At 40.1% G+C, this 13,053-nt stretch overlaps 1 protein-coding gene across 2 annotated transcripts; it reads left to right on the top strand.

Moving 5' to 3' along the window:
• The first annotated feature begins 173 nt into the window (after window positions 1-173).
• On the top strand, window positions 174-11,441 carry lrrc8d (leucine rich repeat containing 8 VRAC subunit D). 2 transcript variants are annotated; one of them, XM_023335953.1, is made up of 3 exons: window positions 174-1,138; window positions 1,259-1,322; window positions 5,986-11,441. In XM_023335953.1, the coding sequence occupies exon 3, from the start codon at window positions 5,988-5,990 to the stop codon at window positions 8,526-8,528; it is 2,541 nt and encodes an 846-aa protein (XP_023191721.1). In that variant the 5' UTR covers window positions 174-1,138; window positions 1,259-1,322; window positions 5,986-5,987; the 3' UTR covers window positions 8,529-11,441. The 2 variants fall into 2 exon arrangements, with proteins under 2 accessions (XP_023191721.1, XP_023191720.1); XM_023335952.1 differs by lacking the exon at window positions 1,259-1,322 and having other exon boundaries at window positions 175-1,138.
• The last annotated feature ends 1,612 nt before the right edge of the window (window positions 11,442-13,053 follow it).

Genomic DNA, 13,053 nt, shown 5'->3' with positions numbered 1-13,053 from the left:
TGGCAGCAGGCAGCAGCCCGGTACCGGTTGAAACCTGTTTGGCTTGCAACTGAGAAGACACTTCCTCCGCCCAGTACATCATCAACCAAAACCAGAAAGAACTGGAAGTTATGCTGCAGTAAACAAAAATAAACAAAAAATAAATAAATAAATAAAATAAAAAAGACAGAAAGAATATACAACTTAACACAGTTTGTTATTTCTGAGTTAGGAGATTTTGAGCAAAAGTCTTACAAGAGGAGGAAATATGATGCTGCGTTCATGTCCTAAAGGGACATGAACGCAGGAAAGGGAAAGGGAATTATACATATAGACAAAACCTCAATTTATATTGAATCTGTTTCTCGGTTTATCATTCATCTACTTTGTGAACTTACTGGGAGGTTAGTTATTTTCGCACACTTGCCAGAAAAATTATCAAACTCCTCTTATTAAAAGCCCTGTTCGTTATATTGTGTTCAAAACACTTTTTTACCCATGGTTCCATGGTCTGATATAGGCTACTTCCCGAATTTCCTAAAGCAGTTTTTGGATCCTCTCAGTTATCCATTTTATGTTTGGAATCTTAATTTAAGTTGTACTAATTTTTCCACATGTAAAATTCCGATTATAAATCGTGCTCCTTGAGGCTCCAACAGTTTTATTTTTTAATTTATTAGCAAATAACTTACAAATAGCACAGAGATTTGTTGCGTTACAATGATTGTTCAGAAATTGTCCCTTTTTCCCTCCACCATGGTCAGTAAACGCAGCATTTGATAACTAGTAGGCGGTGACTACTGGAACTTGCTCTTATCTAGTCGACCAATAGGAAAGGCCCGTTAAACCCACAAACAGCGCTGAGCGCGGCTCCATATTGGATCGGATTTCGTCTGAGAAACACATTGCTCGGGCGGGCATATTATCTAATACACCGACAAGAAGCTGACTGTACGCCTAGGCATGAGGACTAGCAGCCGGCAAATATCACTGTCACGCACAAACCTCCGGGACTCTGCTTCTCTGAGCGGCGTCATTGTCTCCGCGGACGCTGTTATTAACGGCGCTTAGAAATTAGGTTAACCACGCACCTGAGGAGCGGCTGAAAAAGTGGCATGCAGAGTGAGGAAGACACACTTGGACTGAGATAACGTTGACAGTAAGTATATTTCCCTCTACAAAAACATATAAACTAAAAATAAAGTATGTTACAGTGACATACCTGATTTATTAAGGCCCAAAATACATGGTGACGCTTCACTTTAACATGTCTAATCAGGTTACCTGACCTTCTGAGGCAGAGTGAGGGGTAAAACTGCGGCGTTCAAGAGCTGGCTGGAAAGGTCAAGTTTTTCCATCAACAGAGCATGGGGGAAAAAAACAATAACATTTTCTTTTAGGATATTTAAAGGATATGTAGAAAAATGCCTCGTGATGTCCAGCAGCATACACTCGCCGGTGGCCATCTTAGAAGTTACAGTTTATCTCTGAACTTGACTTGCTGTCCCGCTACTGTCACGTGGGAGCTGCAGTTTTGCTTATTGTCTTTTTGTTGTTTCTTCAAAGGTTAACCAAGAAGGCTTGTTCCGCTTTTTTTCTAGACACATGCGACACTTGCTAAGACGCAATGAGAATTGAAAGTTGCTCATGAAGCATGTCGGATCTGTTCAGTCAATATTGTAGTTTACAAACCAGCTACTGGGCAAATGGATAGAGGGAAACTCTCTGTTTGAGATATTTTAAAGATGTTAATGTTCTCTTCCTTAAGGAAGAAGAACTTTACATCAGATGACATCATAGAAAACCAAAAAATGATATCAGCCAGGGAAAGCCTAGTATGTGTATCTCTATTTTCTCCATCCATTTACTTGAACTCTGTGTAGCTGCAAGAAAGCCTCTTGAGTTGTAAATTTGGCAACAATAAAACATATGCAACGGGTTTGTGAAGAGGACCAGGGCAGTCTGGAAAGGTCGCATATAAAGATCTTGTTTCTTGCAGGACTGGTTTGGCTCTTGTTTTCATGTGGCTGAAATGATTGCCTGTCAAATATACTCCTATTGATCTCAATCCCACCAGTTGGCCACAACATGCATCTACAATATAAGCTATACCATTACCATCAGTCAAGTCCACAGTGCAGAAGTTAGAAAGAAATCCCATCGCCTGGCAATCGAAGATGGAAGGTATTTGATAAAGCTAAACTGGTAGGAATTTTAACTGTATGCAGTGTCACTTGTTCTAGAAAATCCTGTAACTATTAGGAGTTCACAGATGAATTGACATTAATTTTATAATATTGATGTTTGGCTTAATTATGTGAAATCTATTTTATCAACCGATCTTATCTATCTCAGCAAACGTCTGAAAATTAACCAGTGTCCCCTATTGCTCTTCTGTGAGAGAGAAAGAGGCAGACCCAGCCACCAGGTCATGTCTGCACATGTGCAATTCAAATAATCACCGCACTGTTGGAAACTCAGCAACTTTGTTGTCATATTTAGCAACTTTTTAGACAAGAAAAGTTAGTATCGGTCAAAATTGGAATCAGCGAGTCGAGCTTTTTAAAGGTTGGTGATCGGTGGGAAAACTGCAACCAGTGCATCCCTGCCAAATATGCTATATACCAATCAGAAGAAAAAATTCAAAGGCAAATTGGTACCAGTTTAAATTCTAAACATGATCATAACTGCTAACTTTTATTTCAGCTTCGTCTCTGGCTGAGTTCAATAAGGGCTTTGGGGACATTAGGGTCAAACATATCAGGTTCATCCAACTTAAATTCAGAGGTAGTTGACACTTTTGACTTGCAGAATTAGCTGATCTGTCTTTTTTTTTTGTGGTACTTCTGATGATATTAATTCAAATGCAAAGCAGACTTGGGTCTTTTTCTATAAGTGTGCTTCTTTAAAAAAAACTTTTTATTGAAATAAAAGCTTGTAGGGGAAATCAGCACAACTTTACACAACAATGTTTTTGTAGTCAGTGTTTGAATAAATCTGTACCACTCCGCAGTGTCTTTAAATTGAATGAAACAAACTAGCGTTCTGCGTCCAGTTTATACTAACAATCAATATGCAGGCCTGACGACGTTGTGGCCTGAGGAAGAGTAATGCCAGGACTTCTGCTGGCAAATCCAATTTTCCCCCGTTCTCAGGTGGTGGAGGACAGGTCTTGAAAGCATCAAGTGTTTCAACATGTCATGGTTAAAAAAAAAACAAAAAACAAGGTGTTGACATCAGTGATCTCTGCAGTTTATTCAGGATTTGACTGAGTCAGCAACCACAGTTCTGAAGCCCTACAAGAATGAAAAATACACAATATACCTCTATCTTGCATGGACTCTTTACAGTCACTCATATTTAATTATGTTTAATTGTGTTAATCTATTAATCAGATACTAAATTACGTAGGCGTTCTTTTACGTTTTGCACCATGAATTTTGGTAGAATCTTAACCCTGTTGGCGACAAACACTTCAAGGAAAAATACTTCAGGCTTTTCAATTGATACTGCTATTGCACAGGCAAGTCTGAAATATTTACAACATATGTTTTAGAACAAGTAGTGCTTTGTCGTCACCCGTGTTGTTGACTGGAAAATCCCTTTGCTGCAGTCCCAGGGACTGTTATCCCTTGTGCATAAGAAAACAGTGTTGGAATGTAAACAGTATTAGAAAATGAACAAGAACAAATGTTTTTTTTTTAAACAAACACTGTTTTTATTATTGCCCTACAGAATCACTCTGACACACAGTCTCAGAGGCTTCTTCTCTCTTTTTGTAATAAGGAGTCTTTATTAGAAATTGAGCTTAAGAATTAAGAACTTTCCAGCAGCCACTGCTTTTTCAAGTAAAGCTAAATCTACTGTCAAGGCTACTACATCGCTTTTCCAGTCAGCCTGCGTTCCCTGTTTAACCATAAGAAAATATTGTATTCATGTACTGTGTGTTGACATAATTGCTCAAAATTATTTGTTTATAATCTAAAATATTTGATTTATTATTTATGGAAAGTGCATGCAGAGTTTATAGTTTCTTTAGCTGTCCCCAAATTATGTGTTATATTACAAATCTATACTACCGCTACTTGTCCACATTCCGTTTTTGCCTACTGTGTCAAAAAAGCTTCAAACCCCAAATTACTTTTAGAATCTTCTTCACATCATGTCTATCCTGTATATCAGTCTTAAAATACATCTGTAAGCTGGTTTAAATATTTGTTTTTATTCCCCAGCCTACCTCAGATATGGTAGATTTAGTTGGTATGATCAACTAAATCTTATTTTTGTCTCCCCAGTCCTGCTTTCATGAGCCACATATAATTCAGCCTAGTCTGGCCACTAGGAGGTGCCAGAACACCTCTAACTAAAGTCTTGGTATTAGAGGCATATGTATCAGTGTCTTCAGAGGAATGATGCTAATTTGTGACACTCATCCAGAAGAGCTTAAGGGCTACATGACGTTAAGCTGTTAGCTCTAAAAGATGCTGTACTTGCTAATGTTAAGGTAATTATATGGACATACAATTAAAGCTACATGACCATAAAGTTACAGAGAGATTTATTTTTGACTTGACATAAAAAATAAAAGAAAATCACACAAACTAATCTAAAGAAAAATACTGCTAGCATAGTGAACATGCCTCGATAACTAAATTAGGATTGACTTTCAGGCATTCGGTAAATGAAACAGGTGAGCCAAATGGCTGAGTGGATCAGAGGAGAAGAGTTTGGGGTGGAGGGTGTGGGTTTTGGGTAAGACTTTGTAATATGTCTGGATTCAGCAAAATCGTGACCCAACACGATTTGGGTCACAACACTTAAACGTTGTGAAGTAGGACTGAAAAAGTCTGTGACAGGAAGTGAAAGTTCAGTGCAGCAGACCATAGTGCAATTATGGCGCAGCCTCCTACTCAGCGGTGCCATTGGTTACTCATTTGCAGCCTGTTTTGCTCCGATGAAATAAGACTCCAGCAGCTAGGGCAAGGAGCAACAGTGTGGCACTCCACTTTTCTCACTCTGCTGTTAAATGGACCAGAGTTTAAGCTTGCTTTTATCAGAAACCTCCATTGAATTTTATTTTAATAACTTCCTTCTTTTGTGTCTTAAAGAATAGTTATGACGTTTAGGTCTAAGCTTTCAGAATGTGTTTATACTGAGACATTATTACCGTGTCGAGGGAATTATGGTGTTTTTGTGTTGGTAGAAACATGTCGTAACTCATTCTCAATGTTGTACGTTTGCCATGTTTGTAATTTAAGCTACTTCTACTTTATTTGACAGTTATTATTATAATTGTCACAATCAATGGCAGGTTCAAACAACCTCTGTTTTCTCTTTGACCTCTTGAGTATTGGGGTTTTATTCCATTTATCTCTTTGGATTTGCAAACTTCCTGTTCTCAAGCAAATGTTAATACATGTATTTAACAGCATTTAATGGCAACAAAAATCATTCCATGTCTGAATAAAGACATGTTACAAAGTCTTACACAAAACCCACACCCTTTCCTTGACCTAAGCTCAAGCTTCACACCATTATGTTTTTAAGGGGGAAAAAGTAAGGAAGCATTTCAGAAAGGAAAATAGTCAAGATACTAGATCTGCTGCATCTGTTTGACTCCAGGCAGCCCTGGTCTTATAGCTTGTTGTTCTTTCAAATTATTGGGATTGATGGATTTGTGTGCCTTGGTTACCTAGGGAGCGGGTGTAAACTTCTTAAGTTGTCTTTTTTTAGTCAACATTTACTAATTCAGGTACATTTCAACACTAAGGATAAATTGCATAATGTAAAAAAGGCAAATTGTGAGTTCTTTATACAATTTTTCAATATCTAATTTAGATTTAACTATTTGGATAAAATCCCCAATTTAAAAAAAATGTTTGTAAAATAAAGAACTCAACTACAATTCACATCAGTGACTCTGAAATGTTACATTTTTACCTAAATGAAGAAACAGATATTTTATGATCTAAATAAGATAATGTCTTCTTTTTTTTCCCATTGCAGTAATGTTTACGCTCACAGAGGTTGCATCCCTGAACGACATCCAGCCGACATATCGCATCTTAAAGCCATGGTGGGACGTCTTGATGGACTACCTGGGCCTGGTCATGCTCATGTTGGCCATATTTGCAATGACCATGCAAATCACCAAGGACCAAGTCGCTTGCCTTCCTTGTCCTGAAGAAACGGGTGGGGTTTCAGAAACTGAAGCTAATCTGTACTCCACCCAAAAAGGATCCTCTGCAACACCCACCGGAGCCCCTGTTACACCTACAATCCATTCGGGCACTACAGCGCAGTCCAACAAAGCCATCACTGGTATTCTCACGACGCATCGGCCCGGAACAGCAGAACAGAAAACAAATCCCCAACCTGAACCAAGAGGGGTTAAAACCAACCTGGACTTTCAACAATATGTCTTTATCAACCAAATGTGTTACCATGATGCCTTACCCTGGTCTTCCAAGTACTTTCCATACCTTACACTTATTCACACCATTATTCTCATGGTAAGTAGCAATTTCTGGTTTAAATACCCCAAGACAAGTTCAAAGATTGAGCATTTTGTCTCCATTCTGGGTCGGTGTTTTGAGTCGCCTTGGACAACGAAAGCTTTGTCTGAAACGGCGTGTGAGGACTCTGAGGAGAACAAACAGAGGTTGACAGGCAGTTCCTCAGGACCAAAGCAGGTGTCTTTAGAGGGGAAGGATGAAAGTCCCGACACCAACCCATCCACACCAATGCTTGGGATCAAGGTCTCTGCAGACAAACCCATTGCAGAGGTCCCAAGCAGTATGACCATCCTGGATAAAAAGGACGGAGAGCAGGCCAAAGCCCTATTTGAGAAGGTGCGAAAGTTCCGAGCCCACGTGGAAGACAGTGATTTCATTTACAGGCTCTATGTCGCTCAAACCTCTGTCAAAACTGTTAAGTTTATTTTGATTCTGTCCTACACTTCCACCTTGGTTAAAATAGAATTCAAGCATTATTGTGAACCAGACATAGAACAGCTAACAGGCTATAAAAAATTCTACTGTACACACAACTTGGCTTTCATGCTGAACAAGCTGCTCTTTACCTACGTGGTGTTGATCGTAATCTATGGAATGACATGCCTATACTCCCTGTTTTGGGTGTTCCGACGCCCTCTGAAAGAGTATTCCTTCGAAAAGGTGAGAGAAGAGAGCAGCTTCAGTGATATTCCGGATGTCAAGAACGACTTCGCGTTTTTACTGCACATGGTCGACCAGTACGATCAGCTTCACTCTAAGCGCTTCGGCATCTTCCTGTCGGAGGTCAGCGAAAACAAGTTGAGGGAGATCAGCCTCAATCACGAGTGGACATTTGAAAAACTAAAGCAGCATGTCACGCGCAATGTACACGACCAGCAGGAGCTGCACCTCTTCATGCTGTCCGGCCTGCCAAACGCTGTGTTTGACCTGACGGACCTAGAAGTGCTGAAGCTGGAGCTGATTCCCGAGGTGAGATTTTCCGCCAAGGTTTCTCAGATGACCAGCATGCAGGAGCTGCATCTGTGCCATTGTCCGGCCAAAGTGGAGCAAACCGGCTTTGCCTTCCTACGGGATAACCTGCGCCGCCTGCATGTCAAGTTCACGGACATCGCAGAGATCCCGCCTTGGGTCTACTTGCTGCGGAGTCTGAGAGAGCTGTACCTAATGGGGAACTTGAACTCAGAAAACAACAAAATGATCGGCCTGGAGTCCATGAGGGATTTGAGGCATCTGAAGACGCTATGCCTGAAGAGCAATCTCACGAAGATGCCGACGAACATCACAGAGCTCTCCCCGCATCTCCTCCGACTAGTGGTACACAACGATGGGACGAAATTGCTGGTGCTGAACAGTCTGAAGAAAATGACGAGCCTCATTGAGCTAGAGCTGAACAACTGTGAACTGGAAAGAATCCCTCATGCCATCTTTAGCCTGACCAACCTGCAGGAACTCGATTTGAAGTCCAACAACATCAGAACTATAGAAGAGATCATCAGCTTCCAGCATCTCAGGAGGCTGACATGCCTAAAGCTCTGGCACAACAAAATCATCACCATCCCAGCATCCATCGGTCACGTCAAGTCCCTGGAATCTCTCCACCTTTCCCACAATAAACTGGAGTCCCTTCCTTCAGCCTTGTTTACTCTTCCCAAGCTGCGATACTTGGACGTGGCCCACAACTCCATCACAGTGCTTCCACCTGACGTGGGCCTCCTCAACAACCTCCAGCATCTGGCCATTAACTCAAACAAGTTGGAAGCCCTGCCCAAACCTCTCTTCAGATGCACCAAGCTGAAGGTGCTTTGTCTAGGTCACAACGCGCTCACCAGTCTGCCAGAGGCCGTGGGTCAACTGGTGCAGCTCACGCAACTGGAGCTCAGAGGGAACTGCCTGGATAGACTGCCCGTCCAGTTGGGAAGCTGCCGGCTGCTGTTGAAGAACGGCCTCAACGTGGAGGACCATCTTTTTGACACCCTGCCGGTGGAAGTTAAAGAGAGCATCAGCAGAGAAACAAATGTTTCCTTTAGTGCCTAATAAAACAAGTTCCATCTGAAAGACACAACTACATTTCTGGAAATGTTTGCAGAAACGGGGAAACAAATTTATTATTTACACAAATGAATTCATTTACTTGATCATTTCAGAGGATAAAATTGGTTGCTAACATTAACATTAGGGGTGCACCGATAAATCAGCCCTGATTTCCTTAATTTTGGGAGATCTGTGATTCTCCGACACTTGCATCTAAAGTAAGTCGATCTTATCTACCTCAGCAAAGGTCTAGAACTCAACCACTGTCCTCTTGAGACGTTTGACTGACAGACCGGCCCACCAGGCAGTTAATAGTCAGTTCTCTGTTGCCAACTCGGCGACTTTCTTGCTATATATTTAGCAACATATGAGACTCAAAAATCGGTATCGGCCAAGATTGTCATCAGCAAGTCAAGCTTTTTAAAGATCTATAATCAGCAATTGACCTGAAAACTGCAATCGGTGCACCCCTGATTAATATAGCTTCAAAGAGGCTTTTTTGTTAGCTAGTGCAATGACAGGCAAAAGTATTCTTAAAGTTTTAAGATTTTTTTTTCCCCCGTTAAATTTATATTAAGATCTTAAGTGATCGACCAACACAGAGTAATGTATGAGTATTTAGTAAAAGATAAAGGAGACTGAATTTTTTTTGTAAACGTATGCAATTTACATGAGAAATGGTCATGGAGACCATTTGTCTCCATGAATGGATACCAAGTGTTAGCTTTTTATTACGGATGCACCATATATTGGCATTAACTGAGCCGATATCAGATTAAATACAGAGCATGAACATCATCATCAGTCCTGACACAATATGTTTAAGGTCATTGTTTTGCTGCCCCAGAATTGAGTGTTTTCCATCTCCAACAGGATTTCCTCCAGATTAATTACTAACAATAAAATATACATGTGACTGACTGGGACTCCTTGCTTGGCCTGTCAGTTTTGGTTGAAATCCATGTCTAGGTAGGTTTCCAATTGTGCCATGCCATGCTCCTTTCCAAATGAAGAATTGATTGAAGCTCTGTGAGATGTTAAAGGTTTGGGATATTGATGTAGAAATTGTTTAAATTTGTCATCGTTCTCCCTGACCAGTCTGTGTTTCTTAGTCTCCAGGATACTGTTTGTTTGCCAATAAACCTCGGAGGTCTTCACAGACCCCCTGCATTTATGCTTGAATAAAATTGCAGGTAGACATTGTTGTTAATTAGTTGGCATCAGAAAGCAGGTGGTTGCATTAGACATTATTTGGGGGTCTCAAAGTGAAGGGAGCTGAATACAAATGCCTGGCGTCCTTTTCAGAGTTTTAATGAAAGATAGTGAAAATCATGCACTGTTTGTATCATCATGCATGTACTATAATTTAGGAAGATGAGCTACGGCTGTTCAAATTTTAAAACACTGTGGAAAGTGGTGAGAATTTATTGCAGTATTTTTAATTGGAGTAGATTTAATAGTGCTAATGTTTTCTCTTTGGAACCGTACAAATGTAAATACAGCACCTAAAATCAAAACTTTGTCCCATCAGATTACTTCAGTGATTTTACTGCAGAACAGGGATCAGAACTTCTTTTATTTATTTATTTGTTACTTGTATCTATTAAAGCTGCCATGGAACCAAGAGTAGAACAAATGATGAAAGTAAAACCATTTGTCTCCATGAATGGATACCAAGTGTTAGCTTTGTATTATGCACCATATATTGGCATTACCTTGGCCGAAATTAATAAGTGATGTTTTTCCTTGTTGCCGTTTGTGTGTGTGTGTGTTTCTTGAGGGGAAGATTGGCCATGTGACGTTCGGTCATGTGTCAAAAGGGCAGGGAAATATATTGGGTAAATATCGGTTATCGGCCATAAAAACAAGATATCAGGTAACCATACAAGTCCAAATTTTCATATCTGTGCATCCCATTTTTGTGGTTTAAAACATTGCTAGAAGTTAATTCTTTTGATGATGATTAAAAAAAAAGATCTGATAGACAAATCCCTATCGTGTTTCATTTTAATGCACTATGTGTTGGTCCATCACATAAAATCCTAATGGAATACACTGAATCTGGTGGTAATAACGAGACAGAATGTAAAGCAATTCAAAAGGTGGAAGTAGTTTTGCATTTCATTTTTTTGTTCATAGCTTTTAAGTCATTGGGGGGAAAAGCCCCACAAATGTAACTTTGTTATTCTCTTTTAACCAAAACCATTTGCTCCAGTGATTAAATGTAGATTTGTTTTAATAGTCTTTGTAGATGCTCAGGTATAATTGTAACCATGGGGAATAATCTGTTTTGTTTTGTTTTGTTGCCTTAACTGCTGCTATATTTGTTTTTCCACAGCAAAAGACCAAAAATGAAATGGAATGTTTTCTTGTCTGTCTGCTTTGGCAGAGCATTTTTATTTTAAAATCTCTCCTAGAAGTAAAAAACAAAATAGAATAAAAAAATCTCAGCCCTCCTATCTAGGTGGTTCTATCTGGTTTCTCATATTTTCTTCATGCGTATTTCTGTAGCGGACTGAATGACCTTAGAGTTGTAAAACTCAGCACCAGAAAAATACCTTTACCTCACTGTTGTAGAGATTGTACAGTAAGGCCTCTGTGGTTTGTACCTAAAAGCTTTATGATGTAAAAACAAATTATGAATGTCGCTTACTGATGACGTGTGTGTAGACTGAGAGCTGATAAAAGGGAAACATGTTGGCTCTACCTTTTTAAATCGTGTTTTAATATTTTAGCCTGTGATTGAGAATGATCATTAGCTCAGTCACCTACTGATGATGATGATGATGATGTCTGCCTTCATTCTTTAAGTGTACCTCTTTGTAACCCTTTAAGTGTTCTTCAGAGCTCATGTATCATGTTAGTCATCTCATGCTGCAATTTTATTTGGCAATAAAAAGAAAATCTACAACATTGTCTGAACATGATTGATCTTCCTCATTTGAGTTATACCCAACATTAGGCTGTGGACAGAATAGAACAGGGGTGGGCACTCCTGGTCCTCGAGGGCCGGTGTCCTGCAACTCTTAGATGTCTCCCTGGTCCAACACACCTGAATCCAACAGCTGAATCACCTCCTAAGTGCAGTCAAGTTCTCCAGAGTCCTGTTAACGACCTCATTATTTGACTCAGGTGTGTTGAAGTAGAGATGCATCTAAAAGTTGCAGGACACCGGCCCTCGAGGACCAGGAGTGCCCACCCCTGGAATAGAACATTTACTCTTTACTGAAATATACATACAAACTATTTTAGCCCTTAAACCAGAGGTGTCCAACTCCAGTCCTCAAGGGTCGCTGTCCTGCAGTTTTTAGATGTGCCACAGGTACAAAACACTGGAATGAAATGGCTTAATGACCTCCTCCTTGTGTAGATCAGTTCTCCAGAGTCTTAATGACCTAATTATTCTATTCAGGTGGTGCAGCAGAGGCACATCTAAAAGTTGCAGGGCAGTGGCCCTCCAGGACTGGGGTGTGACACCTGTGTCCTAAACCTATTGTGTTGCTGTGGTTTAAATTCATTCATCTGTTGATGTAAGGGCCATTAAAACTTTTTCTTTCTTTCTTTCTTTTTAAGTTTTTTACACATTTGTCTAAACTGTCACAATGTTGTCTGCTAATGGCAGAGAAATGACTCGCCATTAGCAATGACTTTATCTGTCGGTGGCTAAGTTGCCCAAGCATTTGTGGCAGGCTCTGGTGTGGGAAGCTAGTTTTAGCGTCACAAAGAGAAAGGGGGAGGGTGTGAACAGTGTGTAGGATTGACAGCACTCAGACCTTCCTCCTGGCTCTGATTGGTTGTTTGTGACAGGTCTATTTATGAAGATAGCTAAGAGTTGGCAGAACAACTTTTTTTTCACAGATTTGTCTCACAGCATTGACAGTTTCAAACAAGTATGTGAAAGAAAAAAAAATTTAATTAGCCACAACTGACTTGGAGTTATTACAGCATTCCTTATCTGTGTCACAAGACAAAAGATCAGTGTCAGTTTTCTTTATTTCTCCTTCAGAACTTTTCTCTGTATTTCCTGTAAAATCTGTAGACATCAGGGCCACTCAGGACTGTGCTTTCAGTGTTGCTTAGAAACGGAGTGAAAAATGTTATGGGGGCCTCAGCACCTAGTAAGAAAAATCCCCTACTATGAAACATTCAGAAGTTAAGTGATACGGCAAAACAACTTGTTTTTCTTGGCCTCAGGTTTAGCACATCGTTTTTCTCCGACCTTTATCAACAAATTTACTCATCCATGTTGTCTTACAATGTCGGGATGAGTCCCACCAGACTAGATGGTTCTAAACCTGGTTAGGATTTTATAGGAATGAAGGGACCAGCAGTGTATGGGATCTCGTGTCCTGTTAAGGTGGAACAGTAGCATCAGTGTGGCCTACGCAGACATTTCAGATGACCTTTCTGAGAAAGAAGTCATTATTCACCTGTCCTTGAAACACCCCAGGTTGGAATCAAATATGAATGCATATCCAGATCGAACCAGTTAGGATTTAGTAGACATTTCCAGATGAAAGTAATTAAC

The sequence above is a fragment of the Xiphophorus maculatus genome, chromosome 6 (genome assembly GCF_002775205.1).
Source record: "Xiphophorus maculatus strain JP 163 A chromosome 6, X_maculatus-5.0-male, whole genome shotgun sequence".
NCBI lineage: Eukaryota > Metazoa > Chordata > Actinopteri > Cyprinodontiformes > Poeciliidae > Xiphophorus > Xiphophorus maculatus.
Note: the sequence above shows the minus strand (reverse complement) of the source record. Positions and strands in the feature narration are given on the sequence as shown.